Source organism: Dendrobium catenatum, unplaced genomic scaffold, assembly GCF_001605985.2.
Source record: "Dendrobium catenatum unplaced genomic scaffold, ASM160598v2 fragScaff_scaffold_1209, whole genome shotgun sequence".
NCBI classification, from domain to species: domain Eukaryota; kingdom Viridiplantae; phylum Streptophyta; class Magnoliopsida; order Asparagales; family Orchidaceae; genus Dendrobium; species Dendrobium catenatum.
In genome coordinates, this window is record NW_021319671.1 from 912,105 (window position 1) to 933,017 (window position 20,913).

General features: G+C 36.9%; 1 protein-coding gene across 2 annotated transcripts; it reads left to right on the forward strand.

Moving 5' to 3' along the window:
• Window positions 1–8,760: 8,760 nt before the first annotated feature.
• Window positions 8,761–20,822, forward strand: LOC110101570. Of its 2 annotated transcripts, XM_020829528.2 has the most exons (5): window positions 8,761–8,948; window positions 9,310–11,116; window positions 18,615–19,257; window positions 19,342–19,711; window positions 19,798–20,822. In XM_020829528.2, exons 1-5 carry the CDS (start codon window positions 8,887–8,889, stop codon window positions 20,672–20,674), a joined length of 3,759 nt encoding a protein of 1,252 aa, XP_020685187.1. In that variant the 5' UTR covers window positions 8,761–8,886; the 3' UTR covers window positions 20,675–20,822. The 2 variants fall into 2 exon arrangements, with proteins under 2 accessions (XP_020685187.1, XP_020685186.1); XM_020829527.2 differs by having other exon boundaries at window positions 18,615–19,711.
• Window positions 20,823–20,913: the final 91 nt, after the last annotated feature.

Genomic DNA, 20,913 nt, shown 5'->3' on the forward strand with positions numbered 1-20,913 from the left:
ATGGAAGGTGGATAAAAAGGAGGAAAGCAAGACTGCCGCTTAGCCACCGACTAGCGCCGGACTTCCACCTTTCCACTGACTGACGCTAGACTTCGGCCCGACTGCCAACTGACGTCAGACTCCGGCCAGACTGTCAACTGACATTGGACTTCTATCCGGCCACCAACTTACGTTGGACTTCCACCCGGCTTCAAATTATTATTGGACATACACCTGACCACCAATTGATGATGGACTTCCGTCCGGTCACCCACTAACATCGGACTTACACCCCGGCCAACAATTAATGCCGAACTTCTGCCCATCCACCAACTAACGATGGACTTCCACTTAACCACTGACTACAGTCCTTTTGACATCCGTTGCTAGATAATGGTTTTTTTGAACTCCGTCACTAGACAACGATATTTCTGACCAATATCGCCCTCCCACTATGGGCATTCTGACCTTCGTCACTAACTACAGTCCCTCTGAACTCCGTCACCTGATTACGATCTTTCTGACATGTGTTGTCCGTTGACTACTATCTTTTTGACCTCTGTCACCAGACAATAGTTTTTCTGACCAACATCGTCGCTGACTATGAGCCTTCCAACCTCTATTGTCTGACTATGATCTTTCTGACTATTGTCGTCCATCAAGTACAGTCTTTTTGACCTCCGTCGCCATAAAACGATCGTTCTGACCACCGTCGCCTGTAAACTACGATCATTCCGACCTCCGTCGCCTGATAACGATCTTTCTGACCTATCGAATTTCGATTATGTTTCATCCGACCTCTATCACCTAACAACAATATTTCTGACCTTCGTTGTCATTTGACTATGGTCCTACCGACCAAATGAACACATCATGTCTGATTCTTCCAATTTTCAATATGTAATGTACTATGTATGATGCATATTTGCTGCATCAAATCAAGACCTTCCTCCCAAGGAAGGGCCTCATTTGTAATTGACTACAAATACTAGTGGATTCATTAAAATGGGTCAGGCCCGTGGTTTTTCTCCATTTTTAGCTAGGGTTTTCCAAGTAAAAACTCTAGTGTCTCTTATGAACGTTACACACTCTCTATTATATGATTGTGTGTTGGATCTTCGTACAAAGCTAAGACGTTAAACTTTATAATTCTTTACCGCCGCGAATATTCCAGGACGCAATATGTACCAAAAGTTTTATTATGCAAAAATCTTAAATATTTGGTAGCTTTTGTGGGTTTCCTTTTTAAAAACATAAAAAATGAGTGGGCTGGCGAGATTTCAAAATTTTTCATAAATGGATTAGGTCGGTTTGTCGGGTCATAAAAAATTCACGTGTCTTAATATAAATGGAGTCCGGATGTAGCTCTATTTCCGGAGTTCGCACAGAATAATTTCTAATTATTGATTCTTAAACAATTCAATTTTTTTAAATAGTTATTCCATTCACTTTAGTAATTAAAAAAAGATGTATTAGATCTTACGTCAAAATCTAAACAAATAAAAAAAAAAACTAATTCTCCTGTTAAACTATCATTGATGAACTTAAAAAAGCAGGTTTGGTGAGCTATAATTCAAGGAAGATGAACCCCAAAGCATTTAATAATCATTAACATGTCTTAATCTAACAATAATACAAAACTAATGATGTTGAATTAAATGTACGCCTATTTAAGCCAATTCTTCTCAGAGCTAAGAAGAAAACCGGTGAACTTACAAAATCCCAACCAACCCAAAGATTCCCGGGCCCCTGACCCGAACCGTCACATCCGAACCGGCCCGTGGACAGCTGACGAATGTCACAAGCTCACCTGGCCCACCACCACTTCACGACATCCACAACTTGGCCTACCGGCCGGTCCGGCCCACACCACCACGTCTTAGACCCTTCCTGGCCTACGTGGTCCCAAAGAATCCCTTGAAATAAATTAGAATAATAAAAGAAGTTGATATATTTAAATTAATATTTATTAAATTATTTTAAAATAGATATAATATAAGGCTAATCAAGTAATTATTTTGTGTGTTTTTCAAAAGCAAATATATTATACTTAAATGCATTTTGAATAAATTTGCGAAAAATATTTCATTTACAATAGCTATTTAAAAATTATAAAAGGAGATTTTTGGATGAGTATATTATTCTGTTTTTATTTTCTTAAATTATAAATATTATTTAAATTATCATTTTTTTATTTGACTTGATTAGCTCCGCGGCAATGGCGGTAGAGGAGCACGTGCGAGTAGATTGAGACCGGTGAAGGGCGGCGCCGTCGCAGCCGCCACCAACACGGCCGTCGCCGACCTTCTTTTGCCGTTATCGTTCCGTTACTAGAGAACGTGTCCGTTGCTGATATCTTCGCTCCCGCTGTAAGTGTAAGATAAAGGCTGCGGAGATCCGCATAAAAGTAAAATGCGGAAAGATCACTGACCGTCCATCATCTGCAAAGCGCGACTAAAGAATAGAAATTGATGATTTTGATTGGTCTGCTGTTGGAGTACGGAATACGGAAACGGACGGAGCGGACGGAGTCTTGCTGCGGAAGGACCGCACAATTATCAATAGTTCGCGTATTTTAAAAAAGGCTTGCGGCTAAATATCATCCTGAGTATATTGACATTTATACCCTGTAAATTTGGGCTAAAATAAAAGCCAAAATGTATTATTAATAAAGTCAAAAAATTGGTTGAATAAATGCTAATCATATTAACGTTTTAACAATTGGAGGTTGCATAAAAGTTTGATGTTATAAATTTGAATCATTTGCAAATCCGAATAGAAAATGTTTATATTCAAATATTTGCATCAATAGTTTGATGTTATAAATTTGAATCATTATTTGTTGAAATATTTATCATAACAAGGATTGAGTTTGATCAAGTGGAGTGGATTATATTTACGACGAAGCGAGATATTCACGAAAAATCTGGAGTAGCTCCAGTGGAAGATAATATTAGAGAGTAGTCGTAGATAATTTGGTCATATATAACCTCGAATTTCTGATGACTCGATTACAAGAGAGTGGATGTATCATATCTGACATATGTTAAGAAAAGTAAATGTGGACCTAAAAAGACGTGCTTAGGAATTCGAAGTATTAGAATGTCATTTTTTTATTATATTCAAATGAGAATTTTACTCTTAATATAGCAAAATGAAGAAAAAAGATTCATGTAGTCAACCGTAGGTAATGGGATAAAGGCTTGATTTTATTGTTGTTGTAGTAATGAGTTTATTATTTCAGTATTATTTAAGATTTAATATATGTATATAAATAAATAATAATAAATCATAAGTGATAAGATTTTTTCGATGAAAATATAAAAAATTTCATAAGATTTGAACAAAAAAAAAATCTCACTATGTAGATTTAGGCGTTGGCACAACTTATAAATATACATTATGTATATAACATATTACATTGTTGGAGTTGATTGAGTCCAATGTCCTGAGAGTTATTCTCAAGAGAATGTCGGTAGGTTCATTAGGTCAGTAGGACTATAGTCAGACGATGGAGATTGGAGGGATTGTAGTTAGCAAATGATGGAGATTGGAAGGACCTTAGTCAACGATTAAGGTTGAGGGGACCATTATCAGGTTACATAGGTTGGAAAAAATTGTTGTCATGTGATAGAGGTCAAAGAGACTTTAGTTAGTGGGTGACTATGGTTGGATGGATTATAGTCGAGCGACAGAGGTCAGGGGTACCGTAGTCAGGCGACTGAGGTCGAATGGACAGTTGTCGGGCGATAAGGTCGAATGGATTATTGTCATGTGAAAGAGGTAGGATAAACTAAGTTGGTGGGTGATAGTGGTTGCGCGAATACCCGACATTGGTGATCAGGCTAAGGACCTATGGCGATGGTCTGGCGAAAGTCCAAAAGTGGTGGTTAGAAAATGAGGGGGTGGTGGTGTTTGTGTGAAGCTCCAAGACTCTTCAAGCCTCAAAGTTCTCTTGAGTCTCTACCCATGGTCCAAGTGTGAAATTATTATGTGTGGATATGGGCGTCGTTCGGACGCGAATCAGGACGCACAACGTCACTTTTTTGTTGTATATTGTAGTTGTGTATCGAGTGACGTGACGCGTTATGATTCGCCTCATGATAGTTTAGTATCCGCACATAATAATTTCTCGGGTTCAAGTCTCCAAAAGTTTCTTTCATGTAGAGAGTGGGGGTCTATTTATAGATTTTGACAGTGACATGCTTCGTAAATATGAAAAAGATCAAGGATAAATTCAGAGTGCTCTATCAGACGATTCATTTTTATTTCCTTGATCATAAAACATTCATTTAGCATTTAAATGCCTGAATGATGTAAGAATTAAGTGATCTTGGGCTCGTTTCGCTCTGCTAGGGTTCCGCCGCCCTTTCTTCTTCGACGAGATTTGAGGGTTTTTTTTCTTTCCGTTTGGCATTTCTCTCTTATGGAGTCTGTTCGCCTTCGAGATCCTGGTTTCTTAAGTGGGGCTTCTGCGCCTCTTTCGTTTAAAGCGGCGTTATCTAGTACATCATCTTCCTTCCCTGAGCTTAAGGTTTCTTTGCATCGTGGCTTTCCGGCGTTGTTAATTTCTGAGGAAGATGTGCGGTCGCTTGCCGCACCCTTCGAATTTGCTTTGGTTGGCCGTTTTCCGGGCAGGCGGCCTTCGATTGATGTTATTCGGAAGTTTTGCTTCAATTTAAAATTATTAGGGGATTTTTCGGTTACTGTTCTCAATCACCGGAATATTTTGATTAAATTGGTGAATGATTTTGATTATTGCCTGATTTTCTCACATAAATCTTATTTTGTTCAAAATTGTTATATGAAAGTTGTTAAATGATCTCCAAACTTGGATATTGAGGTGGATTCACCTTTTGTGCCTATCTGGGTTTCTTTCCCCTTCCTTAGGCCTCATCTATTCTCTCCTAGAATTTTGTCTGGTTTACGTTCGATTTTTGGTCATCCTCTTAAGTAGGATTTGGCAACTGCTTCCGGTTCCCGTCCGTCTATGGATCGTATTCTGGTTGAATTGGATGTTACCAAGAAACATGCAGAGAAGATTTGGGTTGGTTCGATAGAGTCGGGTTATGTAAAGACGGTGATTTTCGATAATATTCCTCATTTTTGTTCGCACTGTAATTCATTAGGTCATCTTAAGGATTTATGTTCTATCTTGCATCCTTCTCTTAAAGTTCCTAAGGTTATGGTTTCCCAATGCGGGAAGCCGGATTTGATTGCGTCTGTTAATGTGAATTTGGATTTGATTAGGGAGGATAATGGTGTGTTAGAAGCTGGCAATTCAGATACTTCTGATACTCTGTTGTCTCTTAATGCTATTCCTTTTATTCCTTTTATCTGTGGTGGATGGTATTGGTCTTACGGATGTGATTCAGGAGATCCCGGCTGTTGGTCTGGTGCCGGAAGTTAGCGAAATTTTGGTTTCTACTCCTGTTAATGTTGTGCCTATTCCTGATGAGTGTGGTGGGGGGCCTGGTGGTTTGGTTTCTGGTGATTTGCCGATTTTGGGTGTTGTGGAGGTTTCTGATCGGCTACAGATCAGTGTTCTGAATGAGGAGCCAAATGTGTGTGGTCAGGTGGTAAATTCGGATGTGAATGGCATGTTAGTCAACTCTCAAAATTTGATTAATGTTCCAGTTAATGTAATGGCATCTCATAATATGATGTACCAGATGGGTGGTTCTTCTGGAGTGGATGTTAGGTCACATGGTGATTGGTTGCACAATTCGTCTGATGAAGATTCTGATTTTGAGTCGTATTCAGATACTGGAAATGAGTTTAAAATGGTTCGTGATCAACCTCTTCGGGGTGCTCCTCGTGGTAAATTTTGGAATCGAGGTGGTAGAAGAAGATAATTATTTTTCTACTTTGTTTATTTTTTGCGGTTGTTCGGATTGCGCTTCGTTTGGTTTTGAGGTTGCGGGGCTATGATGTGGCTGGGACTCGTGTCCTCGTTGGCTACCTTATGGCAACCGTTGGTGATTCTCACCCTTCTCGATGGTCCTTACACGGATTCGAGGACGCTCGGAGTCTCGGCCTTCTTCTGAGCCCTCCTTTGGGTTTTATTTTTCTGTTTTAATGTGATTGTATCTCTCTTTTCATGCTTTTTCTGTCTGATTGCCTGTCTCCAATTGTTGTAACCCCTTTTTATTAGTGAAAAAAAAAATTTATAGGAAAAAAAAAGTGATCTTGGGCTCGTTTGATTTGTTCATTGAGCCGCTCGATTCAATTATAAGCATGCTATATTTGGATATCATTTGATCATCCAATTAATACCTTAAAGCTTTCAAATATGCGTTAAGCCTTTTATTTAAGCATGTTTGTGCTACGATTATACCAATTTTGGTGTCGTTAGAATCACTTTGTCAAGATGTTCAATTTGATTGTAAGTTTGCTGAGATCGGAGTTTGAATGATCTTAGATTTAATTTTGATAATTTCAAATTAAAAAATACTTAAAAGATTTGTACCCAATCAAGACGTATCAATTATATTTTTTGAAACTTAATCTTCGATTTATCATATTTGCCTCATAGAATTAAAATAGTTTTTATAAGATTGAGTTCATCTCCTCAAAACTCTCATTCCAATTATAAATTTATTAAAAATAAAATTTTAATTATTTTGATGTCAATTTTAAATTTTTTTTATCATGAATATTTGAGTGTTCAGACTTCTGAAAATAATATTTATTTTTATATTTGACCGAAAGTTTTTGCCTCGAAAGTCTAAGTGCTTCGAAGTATAAAAAGTATAAAAATATCTTTATTTAACAAAATAAATTTTCTGATGACATAAGAGTGATTATATTATTTTATTGTTATAACTTTACCTGACATTTTAAAAATGGTTATTGTATTCCTTATATTCCTTGTATTTCAAAATTTAAAAAATATATTTATTTAAGTTTTTTATAATGATACTGTTATAATAAATTTGATCGTTTACTGCGGCTTTGCGTTCTTAATTTATCTGCAATTGGATTCCCATTCCCTACGGAAAGTTTGATGCTTTCTTATATTTAGACATTTTTAAGAATAAAAGTTATATTAGAATATTTCCATTGAAATAACATAAAAATGAGTTTTAAAAAGTTAAATTTCCTTTAAAATTAAAGATATATAAATTATTTATATACGGCTGTTGAGTACTGTAACATTCATGGCGGTAGAGATCGAGATAAAGAATTTAATGTCATATTTTTAACGTAATCTAATATACATATAGATAAATTAAGAGAGGGTGTATGAATTTTAGTAGACACCAGATCTTTTTCGTGGTGGTCTTCAGGCAGAGGCCCGACGATGATGGTCGGCATGTGAAGATCCGACAGTGTTGGCCAGGTGGCTAAATTGCAATAGCAGCTGGCTGACAAGGGTTTGTTTGCGGTGTTGCTTATGTGGAGCTCTAGGATTCTTCAAGTATTGGAGCTCTCATAAATCTCTATCTAAGAGTCATCTTCATGTAGTGAGTGAGAGACTATTTATAAATTTTTTAGAGTGACATGCTACGTAAATATAGAGAAAATTCAGAGCACTCATCATATGACTCATATTGATTCTCTTAATCATGAAGCATTCATTCAACATTTAATTGCCTTGATGATGTCAGAATCAAACAATCTTATACTTGTTGGATTTTCCTCATCAAGCCGCTCGATTCAATCATAAGCATACCAAATTTAGAGATTATTTGGTCATCCAATTATAGCTATCAATATTTTATGCAAAATTTAATGAGGATATATTTTAAGTCACAATAGAGTTAGAGGGTGAGAGTTTGTGTGCATTAATCATCCGTAATTTATAATAATTGTGATTAAGATTTTATTTTGACAATTTTCTTCGAATTTTTTAAAACAGTTTTATAGTATAAAAATTTATAGTTCAAAAAATTTTTGTACTAAAAAACTACTTTAAAAAATAATAAAAAAACTATCCAAAAATACAAAGCCTAAATTTATTTAATTATCAAATTAGTAAATATTATCATTGTTACATGTTAAAAAATTTATAATAATATAAATAATTTTACATAATGATCTCGATGTCTTAGTTGAAGCTTCTTCAAAATACCAAAATGCTCTTTCTCGTTTATTCTAACAAATATTTATAAGTACAATATCAAATCCAAAATTCAAAAGCCTAATAGATGGGAGAAAATTAAATGCTGGTAAAATAAAATAAGAAGATAATTGAAACTATTCCAAATTCGTCTCGAATTAAAAAGTCGATGGTCTAATACTTCATAATCAAAATCTAAAAATATTTTTTTAAAAATGAAATACACCTATAAAAATATTGAAAAAATACCAAAATGTCAAATATTTTGACTAAATTTTAAATTTTAAACTTTAACTTCTATTATAAAATTTTTTTAATTTCACATCAAACCTCTTTATTTTACAATAGTTGATATTGACATCAAGAAGTCACTTTTTTTTAGAGATATAAGCAACAAAATATAATTTGTCAAAAATTAAAAAACAGTGTAAAAAAAGTTGACTTTTATTTTTACATTCTGTATACATGTAAATAAAAAAAACAAAATTGTATTGTTTTTGCAAAAAAAATAAAAAAAAAGCGCATGAAGAACTTTTCGGCTTCTTAACCATTTATTTCTATAATTCATCATTCTACTCGTAAAAATCTATTAAAAATTTTGCGGGGATAAGACTGTCATTTCAACTAAATACCAAAAAAAAATCTTTGCATTGAATAAGAGGGATATATTTGTAATTTTAACATAATAAAATTTATACATTTTCAGCTATTCCTATTCGCCCTGCAACAACCAAGGTCTCCTTTCTTGGTTCACTGTCTCTTACACTCTCTCTGCCCTCTCCGGCGGTGGTGGGTGGAGCCGGAATCTATCGCTCCGTTGATCAGATGCTCCTTATCCGGCGCTAATGAAGGTAATCAACGTAGACGGTGTGTCCCAGTTCTCTTCCTCGTCTTCGCGATCCTCGAGGTACTTTTTTAAACCTACTGCTTTATTTGTTATCTTCGTTCTCTTTGCATCTCCCTTTGCTTCTCTTCCATGGGAGCTATCATGAAATCCTATTGGATTTCGCTGATAGTTAAGATTTAAGAAGGATCCTTATCATCCATGGATATTCCCTACCTTTTTTGGAAGATTGGTGAGAGGAAGAGGTGGGTTTGGGTTGGGTTATATGTAGGAATGATTTCAAAACAGGATTTTGTTGGCTCTTGTTGGTCCCTAGATATCGGCTATTGAATGGTTCTCTCCCTATTTGGAAACCGTTTTATTGAAGTTGAAAGATCAGTTACACGATTACTTTACTTAATATTCTACATTAATTTTTCCCCAGGAGATGTTTACTGCGGCACTCTAGGCCATGCTGGTTCCTCATTGTGGCATATTTTGTGCTTTGTTGTCCGATTGTGGTGAAGAGTCGTTTGTGCCTGGACGACGTTCATGTCACTCGACAATCTTATTTGGCTAGCTCAGTTTATGGTCGACAAAGTTTTGGGGATTATTACGGGCCTGGGGATGTTTGTCCTTGCTCTAGTTCCTTCTGTTTTCTGTCAACTTTGGCTGGTTTTCTTGCTGAAGAGGATGATTGGCGAGCGCCCTCCATTGAAGCTGCAAAGGGCTTTGGTCAGACTTCCAGAAGTGCAACTTTCAAGATGACTAATGGAGAAGTTGTTTCTTGCTCTTTAAGGAATTCTGGAAATGGAATCCCTCTACTACAAGGTTTTGGAAATAGGACTGTTACTGTGGATAGAGTGGATTTCTGTGAAGGTTCCTTATTTCCTGATCTTTGGATGAAAGCTTCTAGTGCGCCAAGCAGTGACCTGGATGAGCATTTAGAAGAGGCAGAGTCAGGAATTCTTATAAGTTCTGCATCCTTGCCTGAAATAGAGATAAGCCCTCCAATTTTGGATTGGGGGACCAAGAACATGTACTCTCCTTCACTGGAAATTTTAGAAGTGATCAACAAGCATAATGAGAGCGTTTTAAATGTCTACGATCTGTTTAGTACTAACACGCAGTTCAACGCATACAGTTTCCAGACACTTTCACTGTCACCAGGTGAATCTGCCTCAATTCCTCTCATTTTCTTACCTAAATGGTTGGGTTTGTCTTCAGCTCAACTAGTTTTGCAAACCAGCTTTGGGGGTTTTGTCATTCATGCTAAAGGTGTAGCCACAATGTCCCCTTACCAATTGCAACCTTTAGTGGGATTAAACATTTCTACTGGTAGAAGATTGAGCAGAAAATTGTCACTTTATAATCCTTATAATGACGTGCTGCATGTCAAGGAAGTAGCCACATGGATTTCAATATCTGGTTCAAAGAAAACTAACTCAGCACTTGTACTCTGTAGCACAAATAGATTTCAGCAACATGACATTCAATCAGCATCTAATACTGACAGTGAGTGGTTAAGTCTAAAGAGTGGTGAACTGGGATCATCAAGGCTAGATATTAGGCCTCATCAACACTGGGAGGTGCCACCAAATAGTTCTAGATCTATATTAGAACTGAATTTATGGCCTCATTTGGGCCGAGAAGTTTCTGGAGCCATCTGCTTGAATTTAGGTAATTCTTCACAGGAAATTTCTGAGACGATAATTCTTCCTATTGACATAGAAATGAATGAGAGGGGGAGTTACACTGACTTGACTGGTTCTGTTTCATTATACTTTGACACTCTGGTTCCATGTCATGGAAGGAAAACTGTATTTTCCATCTCCCTAAGAAATGATGCTTCATATTTACTACATGTTGTAAAGATCAGTGAAGAAACAAAAGCTTGTAATATTTTTGAGATAAGATATATGGAAGGTCTTTTACTTTTTCCTGGGACAGTTACACAGATAGCTTTGGTAACGTACAGTCATCCCTTTAATTCACAGGATAGAGTATCTGAAAACCATAGTTCTGGTTTGAATTGTTTGCTTTCCATAAGTACAAATGATTCTGTCAACCCGGAGATCAGTATTCCTTGCCATGACCTAGTCCTTAACTCTTGTAAGTACCAGAAAGGCTTTCACACATTTGAATCAGAAGGTTCATACATCAAATTAATCTCCAAACGTGAGGATGAGAAATGTGCAAGTACCATTACTGAATCTCTTGGGAATGCTAGTGAAGAATCATCACAATTCAAGGTATGGAATGTTGAGATTTATTCTACAGCATTGCTTCTTTTTTTGGCATATTAATTTGAAATTGAAGTCGCTTCATCTTTGTTCCTTTGGATTTCTTCTGTATGTTTCAAGGGCTTTCCCACATATAAATCCAAATTTCAGCGGGCCTCATCCAACCCACTTCTTATAGGCATGAACAGGGCCCTTGTTTTTTCTTGAAGGGATTCAAACTCATCATTTTTAGTAGAGGATAAAGAAAAATACCGCTTGGTTAAATGAACTTTTCTTATCATTACTCCCTTCTAGATAGTCATAGCTACGAAACATGACATGCAATGATTGTTTTATGGATTTCTTAATATCTTACACAGAAAATTATGATCAATACTAAAATAAATTGTGAAATTATTCATATTTCCTTTTATGCACCCTACTCCATTCTCCACGTTGCCTTGTTATCTTGCACTGTTTTCAGCCAACGTTACAATTTCTATTTCTATTTAAATAAGCCTTTCAACACTTGTTAACTTAGGAAGCCAGCACCAGCTCAGAGTTAATTGCCTATACTCTTTTTTTGGGAAACGTGTAGTCTTGAAGTTATGTTTTCATATCTGAATTACTTGTAGAATGCGATTGTGGTATTAGCTATAGTTTTCATGTAAATTTATTGCTGGGTAATTCCTTAGATTTAACGCTTTTGACAAGAAGTTATTATATTTTACAGTTGAAATTATATTTCTTTAGAAGTGCGGCCAAAAAACCATGAAATATATAGGAAATGTTTGTTTTCAATACTTAATGTTTGACATATTCTTATTTTATAAATATAACCTGAAAAGATGCAAGCTTTGGGGAAGGGTATATATGTAAATGTCATCATCCATATTAGCTTTGGTAAACACGTGCTATTTCATTTCTATCCTTTAGCTTTTATTTTCAGTAGAAGGGTTTTTTGTTTTTTGTATTAGGGAGGTTCCTTTGCTACCTTGACAAAATTCATCAGTATACTAGACACATCACCCCAGTCATGCAGATTTGGTCAACGTAAGTGTAGCTTGTGGTGGGACTTTTATACTTTGATTTGTTCGAAAAAGAAAATTTTAGTATAGACGAAGAATAGGGAGGTAAAGAGAAGATGGTGATTAATTGCATTAGAAGAATGAATATCTTAAAGAAAAAGTGATGTGAAACTACAAGGAGTTATTTAGAAATTTAAAAAAAGAAACGATTAAAGTGTTGCTCCTTATGAATTTAAAACTAGCACGTAAAATTTGAACTAGGAATTTGAAAATATTAACTTGATTAGGCCAAAGAGATGCACTTGAGATTAACCAAAATAGTTCATTCAAAATCCAAGGGAATTAAATGCGAAGTACAAGTAACAAAACCCAACGTTTAACAACGAGAATTTCACCTTGGGGCCGTATCACTCAAAGATTGGTGGACTTTTGGCGGAGATAGAAGATCCAAGCGATGAAGGAAGTTACCACTAGAGAAAGGGCGCCGAAGAACCTCGTCGGAGGAAAAGTGGCCGGTGGGGAGGGATGATGTAGGTGGCCTTCGAGGCTCCAAGTGTGCTTTGAAAGTTGACGATCGTAGATGCTTGCAAGGATCGGGACGACTCTCTCCAAGTACTCCTCCACGGTGGTTTCGTCTTCAAATCCTACATCGAAGCACGGTGACCGTAGGACGTTGATACTTCCGTCGGCGTTGAAGACCAATCCCCACTCAAACTCTGGATCCGCCATTCAACATTGAAGTGGAAGTTGAAGAGTATCTTCGTCTTCTCTTGATTCCCAAAAGTTATGAGCATCCACTTCACCCCAAGGAGGATGGGAGAGAGGATCGGCCAAAAGGTGGGAGAAGGGTGAGGGGCGGCGGGTTAGGGGAAGAGGAATTGGGTTTAGATGAGGGGAGAGGGAGAGATCTAACCAAATCTGAAATTAGTTCAGATTTTGATTAATTTGGGAGGGAGGTTACTTAGAATTTGCTACTAGCTATAATAATGCCCAAGATCTAATCCTAATAACAAAGTGATAGCAAAAAGCATGCACAATTTGACAAATTATCATTTTATCCCCTATATATAACAAAACTTTAAATGAGAATAAATGACATTACCATAATACAAAACATGAATAGATAATACAAAAGACTCTTATCCATTATAAATGACAAACTAATGTGACTAAGAATGATCTATTTAAATAGGCTTCTCACCCTAACTTAGTGGAAATGCTATTGGAGGAAGAATTGGAAGCCCTTAACTATGTTGTTGAGCTAGCGAAATCCCTTCCATGTGAAATCTATTTCAAAGAGGATAAATGACTAGGAAATTCATCCCAAAGAAAAGAAGATGAATGAAAAGTTCATCTTGATAAATAAAATACAAAGGGAAGAATATCACCATCAGCAACAATATTGATTACACACCCTCATTATCAATTCTTTGGAGAATAATCATCAGCTCTGGACAAATAACTTTGACGGCTTGGATGTTTTCATGCACAGCAATAGACTAATTCGATTCTCTTATTTTGTAGAAGTGATTGAAATTTTTTTTTCTTTCATTGTGCTCATAGTTATGTTGGCTTGATTATGTTGGGTTAAGACAATTAAGTTTGGAAAAGCTTGGAAAGTTTGTGGAGGAAGAAGTGGATGGAGATCAGATTGAAAGTTTGAATTCAAATATTGAATTCAAGTCTTTTAATTTGAAAGTTTAAATCAAATTTTAATTTGAAACTCAAATAAAGGATGAATTTGGTGATATTGGTGGATGAATGTTGGAAAATATTATGGAGGAAACTATGTAGATAGTTTTGGCATGGATGAGGCAAATAGGTGGAGGGGAGGTTAGCTAGTGATAGGAAGCTTGTTGGGTGGAGGGTATTTGTGATTGTTATTATCAGGAATTGTGGGCTCCGAAAATTCGTCGTTTTCCTCGGCCTCTCCACGCCGTCTACTTTCTTGTGTTTGTTTGTGACGGCGGAGAGTTTTAGCGGGCTTAGGTTCTGGGTGACTTTTTAGAAGGCAGATTGAGTTTTAAATTAGATGCTACCTAGAGAGTATGCACTATGATTCATTACTCAAGGGTTTGAAGCTGTTAGGGAACATACGGGCTTTGGCCGTGATCGTAATATAATAGTGTCATTTTGCGGCAAAATCACCTGATTAGAGGGCACGTGCCACATCCATGCTGGCAAGAGACTGTTTGATACATCCGATTCGATATTCTCTCTTTGTGAGTTGAGATTAATTTTTAATTTATTGCCCCCGACAAATGGTTGTGGGAGATGGATGAGTTTTAGTTTTAAGTTCTTAAGTGATATATTTCATTTTAAGAATTTGATCTTTTATTGATTTTGAGATTTGACATCTCCGGTTGAGATTTCCTATCAACACCCATCATCAGGGTGACGTTAAAGTCACTTGTATTTTCGCATGAATTTAGGAGACATTTTATGATTCAAGTTAGGTCAACTCTGGTCCTTTCATGGAGGAGGATGAGACTTGAATATTTGACCCGTGCAACATTCTCAGACCGTTGCGCTTAGGAATCATATGTGATGATTGGAGCACATGCGGGTTGCATTCAGTTTGAAAATAGAATGTTATATTAGTGAACATTTGACCCTGCATAGCTTTCTCAAACATTTGTGTTTGTAACTTTAACACATTTGTCGGAGCACATGTAGGATGTTTTCAACATATAGATTGGAGTAATTATAAAAATATAGTCATATGTCTGCTTGTATAAATGTTGTGGATATGGTGGCATATCCATAAGATTGAGATTACTTGATATAATGAATTGAAACACTAAGTAACCCGATGAATACGATTCACTATTTCACTAACCCTATATGTCGTCATATCCCCAAGCAAACATCATCAATTATCTATGGTTTTCCCTTCAAAGAAATCACAATGTATTATAGTAGCAAGATTTGAAATATCTTCTTCAGATGAAAATTTATTTGAAGGTTCCCTGATTTATATATAGTTGTAGAGCTAGGGATTTAATGATTGTAGAATTTATTATTGGAAATAAAACTTTGATAATTGCACAATCACATGATACTATCCAATATATATGTCTTCAAACAATTTACGGGTAATAGAATAGGATTCAAATTGGATATAACATACAATGCCAAACTCGTTCACTTAGGGGAAACTACATCACCTATGTCTTTTCAAGAGTATAGGAAATGTCATACATTGTCATTAAATTTGTCAATATTAGATTTGTTCATTAATTATTAACATCATCATTCTCCAAACTTCACTATCAGATAGCTTCTAAATCCTTAATATCCCACAACATAAGTAAATATGAATTCAAATTCTTCTTGACGACTCTTCTAATTGGAGGGATTTATTCAAAAGATGAATAATGATACTTGATGATAATGTCTTGCCTCACTTACCCTAGCACATATTAAAGTTCACCTACCTTCCTTTAATGAATCAAATTGAGAATACTTGGGGATTTAAATCTGACTATGAATCCTAAAGGAGTTGAGGAGAGATACGGTTAGCTGAACAAACATGAATCTCAAAATCATAAGTCATTACTTATTATATAAGACTTGATTTATTTGAGAATTATAATATTTTAAATGTGTGATGATGAATAAGTTTAAATGTACATCGACTTCAAATCCCTTATGAGCTTTAGAATTAATCTCCAATTTTATATTATTATTATTATTATTATTTAATAAAGTGATGGTTCTTTTATCAGTTTCAATTTCGGCAGTCACATGGCGCCCCCTCCCATCAAGGGAAGGTTAGGGAGGGCACTTTCCCTTTTGGCTCGACTCGACCGGATCAAATCAACGACGAGGAGTTTGGGGGAGTGAATCGACCTTGTCAATGTCTTTAAGTCTTTTAATTGCGCGCAACTTGTTGATTTGGTAACTGAATTTAATTTTAAAAGATAGTTTTCATCGCCTCAAAAATCTGGTAGCCTTCCGACAAGGGGAGGTTGGGGAGGGCACTTATCCTGTCAATTCGTCCAACCGGAAAGATAGTCAACGGTCGTGGGCTTTAGGACATAAGATAGTCAACGACCGAGAGCTTCGGGACGTTGTCGTGTCCCAGAATTGGTCTTCAACGATCCTTGTTGATTGAGTAACTTAATAAATTCTAAAAAATAGTTTTTATCCCTCTTGAAAATCTGGCAGCCCCGAGAGGGGAGGTTGGGGAGGGAATTTGCCCTTTCAAATTCGATAGCTTCCCATGGGAATTTTGGTAACCTCCCAGCACAACACCCAACGAGAGGAGGTTAGAGAGGGCACTTTCTCCTTCAATCCGCCCAATCGAAAATGTGGTTAACGGCTAAGGGCTTCAAGACATTGTCGGGTACTGAAATTAGTCTTCAAGTCTTCGATCCACTCGGCCGGATCAAATCTTTGGCCGAGGGCTTCTGGAGAACGAATCAACCTCAAGACTTCCTTCAAATATTCACACCTATTTGAAAATCTATTCTTTTTTTTAAAGTATATATAATATAATAAAATAATTTTTATATATTATAGAGAGAGGGAGAGAGCCGGGACGGTCGGAGGCGGACTGGACAACGACGGGAGTCAAATCAGACGGTGTTCGGTCGGATATAGAAGCGGCAAGCAGGCGATGGGCTGAGGGGCTTTGGTTCCTTATGTCCGAGGTCAGTCGGGTCGATGCAGGTGAATCGATGTCAGGCCAGTGAGTGAAGATGGCTGGCAGTCGGGTTGCACTCAAACTTTTCCTTTTTTTTGTATAACTCTCCGATGCTGTGCACCCGAGCTCCCCGACACTATGTTCCTAAGCACCGAACGGTGATCAACAGAGAGCCTTAGCGCTTTAGATTCGGCGTTGCAGTACTATGTGACACTGCAGCGCTGTGTGTTTGGGCACAACAACATCATCAAACAAAGGCTTGAGCGCCGCAACACTCCAAATTGGCACCGCAATGCTCTGAGGAGGATTGGACATTTATCTTTCTCATTTTTCTCAAGGGTTGCATCTCTTAGTGGTTTAATATGTGGCTTTCTCTTACATTTCTGATATATTTGAGAGTGAGAATGGTGCATGTAAGAAGAGAAGCAAGGAGAGAGTGAGAGAAAAGAGAGACTTGTACTTATTTCTCCCATTTTCATAGTGAACCAAAATATGTCATTGCTATGAGAGCCTGTACTATTATAAGAGGGATGTTCAATATTGATTCTTACTGTTCGTGGAGTCGATAAGTTAATTCCTATGGATGTCATTTGCCAGGCTGTTCGCCTAAGCTAGAGGAAATTATAGATGCTATAACGAAACTTCGTAAGAAGATATCCCGAAAAATCTTTGAAGATAGAAATGTGTATCAACAGGAGAATCGATGTTTTGGATTTTTTGGTGTGGTGTGGCTCTGTGTTTTTTTTTTTTTCCTATGTTGAGTTTTTCACATTAAATCCTGTTGTCCTTTTACTTACATTTGTTTTTACTTTCTTGTTTGTTTCTCTGCGTTCTTTTGCTCCTCATCCCCAACACCACTACCAGTTTATCATGCATTATTAAATATGAACTCTTAAATGCGTGAACTGAGAAGCTTGATGAAGAGCGATTTTTAAAGTTTATCCCGTGAATTAAATATGTTTGATAAATGATTGATATTGTCTTAGTTAATTTATTCAGGACAATAATTTTTACCTAATAATGTCAATCTCAAGTTGATTGAACTTATTTCCTACATTGTTGCTTTACCTATCTATTCTCGCAACACATTGGTCTTTGCTTGAATTGTACAGAGTAATAAACTCCTATGTTACCATTATGAAATTTATAAGGCATTAATAAATTTGCATGGACCCTTGGTGTACTTATTTGTTATATGTTAAATAATGTTCTATCCTATATATATAACATTGAAGACGCCTTTTTGCATAAGGATATTCTTTTCTTATATTATTTTTAAACATATTATTCTATTTTTTTATCTTTCACACAATGTTTAAAATAGCAAGTGTTATATTATGCATAATAACTTCATGGGACCTTTGTACCATGGTACATTGTTCACAATTGATAAATATGAGTATCCTTAAGCGAGCAACATATATTGCTCAACAAATTACTATTCAATCCATGTGACTCATCTTATAGTCCAAGGGATTAATATTGTTTGTGTTGGACACCCCCAACAATATTGGACACCCCTTCAGAGATGGTGAAAACTTGCACAGATGGAGTGTAATTTCCTTCATGTGGGGTTGCATCCCCTTCGAAAGGCCTTCGACACTCGAGTTAGTAGTTGAGCAAGACCTGTCTGACCAAAGCAACACTAGGGGGCAGTGAATATCATTCCGCCCACATTCAGGATCTCTATCTTCATAAATTCTATCAACAAATCTTAAGTTTAATGACCTGCCAAAAAATTGAAGTTCTCAGTTGCAGTGATAGATTATATGAATTTACTCTTAATTTTCTATCTTCTATGAATATTAGGTGACTCCTGTCATCTTGTTGAATCTTTCTTTAATTTTTACAGCCAAAGGCTTCAGAAGAAATTAAAGCTGATGATCTGTTACTCAACAATTGGAAATCTCAAGCCACCATGAACAGGATGTCTGTGCTTGAAGACCAAGAATTATTATTTCCAGTGGTCCAAATAGGAAATCATCACTCCAAGTGGATCAGTGTGCACAACCCGAGTAAAAAACCAGTTGTGATGCAACTTGTACTGAACTCTGGGACAATCATTGATCACTGCAAATCTACTGATGAACATTCAGAACATACATTCTTGACAACGTTTTCTCATTTTACTTCAGCAGAAATTGGAGTTGGTTTCTCAATAGCAGAAACAGCTTTAACAGAAGCTTTTGTACACCCCCTAGGGAGTGCTTTATTTGGCCCTGTTATATTTCATCCTTCGAATCGGTGCATGTGGAGAAGCTCTGCTTTGATAAGGAATAATCTTTCAGGTGTGGAGTGGTTGCCACTTCAAGCATTTGGTGGTTCTCATTCAATTGTCGTACTTGAGGGCTCTGTGCCCATTCTTAAACTAGATTTTGACCTTCACTCTCTAATGACTTTCAATGTATCTGCCTCAGATACTCTCGTTCCTGTAGAAAAAATCACTTCTTTCTGTAGTAATCTATTCTCCAAAGAGCTCTTTGTTAAGAATATAGGTGAGCTTCCCCTCCAAATAATTAAACTGAAAGTTTCTGGAACTGATTGCGGTTCTGATGGTTTTACAATTCACAATTGTAAAGGGTTTTCTCTTGCGCCTGGGGAATCAACAAATCTTCTTATTTCATATCAAGCAGACTTCTCCACTTCTGTTATTCGCAGAGACTTTGAGCTTGCCATGGATACAGGAATTTTAGTGATACCGATGAAAGCAAGAGTTCCGGGTTACATGATCAACATGTGTAGGAAGCCCCTCTTCAGATCAATTCATTGGAAACTATTTCTAGTGGTTCTTTTTGCTTCTTTCATTATTCTTCATTTTATGTTCCGAATCATCCCTCAGGCTTTTTCACCATCAAATGATGACTATTTTTTCAAGTTTAGCAATACTGTGGGATCCCCAAGCAAGACTGAAGCTTCTTCACCCCCCCAACAGAACACCAGAATTTCCAGGTTATGGCTTATTCCTTACATGCTATCTTCTTGTAGCATTTAACTTTCTAGTTCCTTTTTAAATTAACAGAAGTAGAAATCTCCAGGTCTTCGAGAGACGATGAGAAATATGTGGCTACTAATTATTTCAACGGTTATCTTGACTGCACTACTGATCACCGTGATACTGCTAGAAAGAAGGTGGTTATGGATTGCTTAGACCATCAAAAGAATGGCAGTTTTTCTCCACCGTTAGGAAATAGCCATATAGAAGTTGCTAAAACTGCTCAGACATTAGAAATGCCACAAAATTGTAATCTCACTGTCCGGGTTGTGAGAGAGAAGGTGAGGAGAAGAAAGAGGAGGCCAAATGGTGCAGGACTACCTCAAAAACTCGATTTTTCAAGTAGTCAGAGTGGGAATTCTACACCCTCCTCTCCCTTGTCCCCCAACATTTCCACGCCTAAACATATACTGTCGCAATCTCCCGAGACTATTGTTGTTCCTCTTTGTCCTCAAGAATCCAAAGAACACAACAATTCAAAGAGGCCTGGTTTTGAAGTTTCTAATCTGGCAGGAAAGGCAGAAAGTGTTAAGTGTTCTGATAGTAAATGGTCTTCTTCACCTGATCAAGGTCTGCCTTCAGCAACTACCAAATTCCCTGGAAAGCCCAGTTTGTTGTCTTGTGCCACCTTCCCGGGACCCGGTTTGCGCGCACCTGTTGTGGCTGATTCGAGCTTCATGGCTTCCATGTCTCCTATCGCTCCTTGTGCCCGTGCGCCGGGAACAAAACTTTGTAAAGAAAAAACAATAAAGGGGGAGGTTAGCGATGCAATGCAGGAAGATTTCACCTATGACATTTGGGGAAATCATTTTTCTGAACGCATATTTTATAGACCAGAGGAGAGCACGTCAAAGTTGTCAGATGCTTCAGAAGGTGACTCTTATAGTTTCTTCACCAGAGAGACCCTCAGTCCCCAATGATGATGTCACTGCCACGGTCTGTTTCTCCAGGTTTTGAATTTTCCTCCTGATGTAAATTGCCTTTTGATGAAATGAAGTAGACTGTCTTGTAACTAGTAATTTCTCTCCTTCAAATCTACTTTTGCAATTTCATGAACTTTTTGGTTCCTTCTGCGTTTTTATGATTTCTGCGACCGCCACAGCCTAATTTACCTGCCCAAAAATTTATGTTGATTATGGAATTTTCTGCTATTCTTTAC

What these genes read in the sequence shown, in the direction of transcription:
- LOC110101570 (XM_020829527.2), top strand. Translation starts at nt 8,887, where the DNA reads ATGAAGGTAATCAACGTAGACGGTGTGTCCCAGTTCTCTTCCTCGTCT. An exon ending in TCGTCTTCGCGATCCTCGAG is followed by an intron (nt 8,949 to 9,309) that starts GTACTTTTTTAA and finishes ATTTTTCCCCAG; the next exon opens with GAGATGTTTACTGCGGCACT. An exon ending in CAGAACACCAGAATTTCCAG is followed by an intron (nt 19,712 to 19,797) that starts GTTATGGCTTAT and finishes AGAAATCTCCAG; the next exon opens with GTCTTCGAGAGACGATGAGA.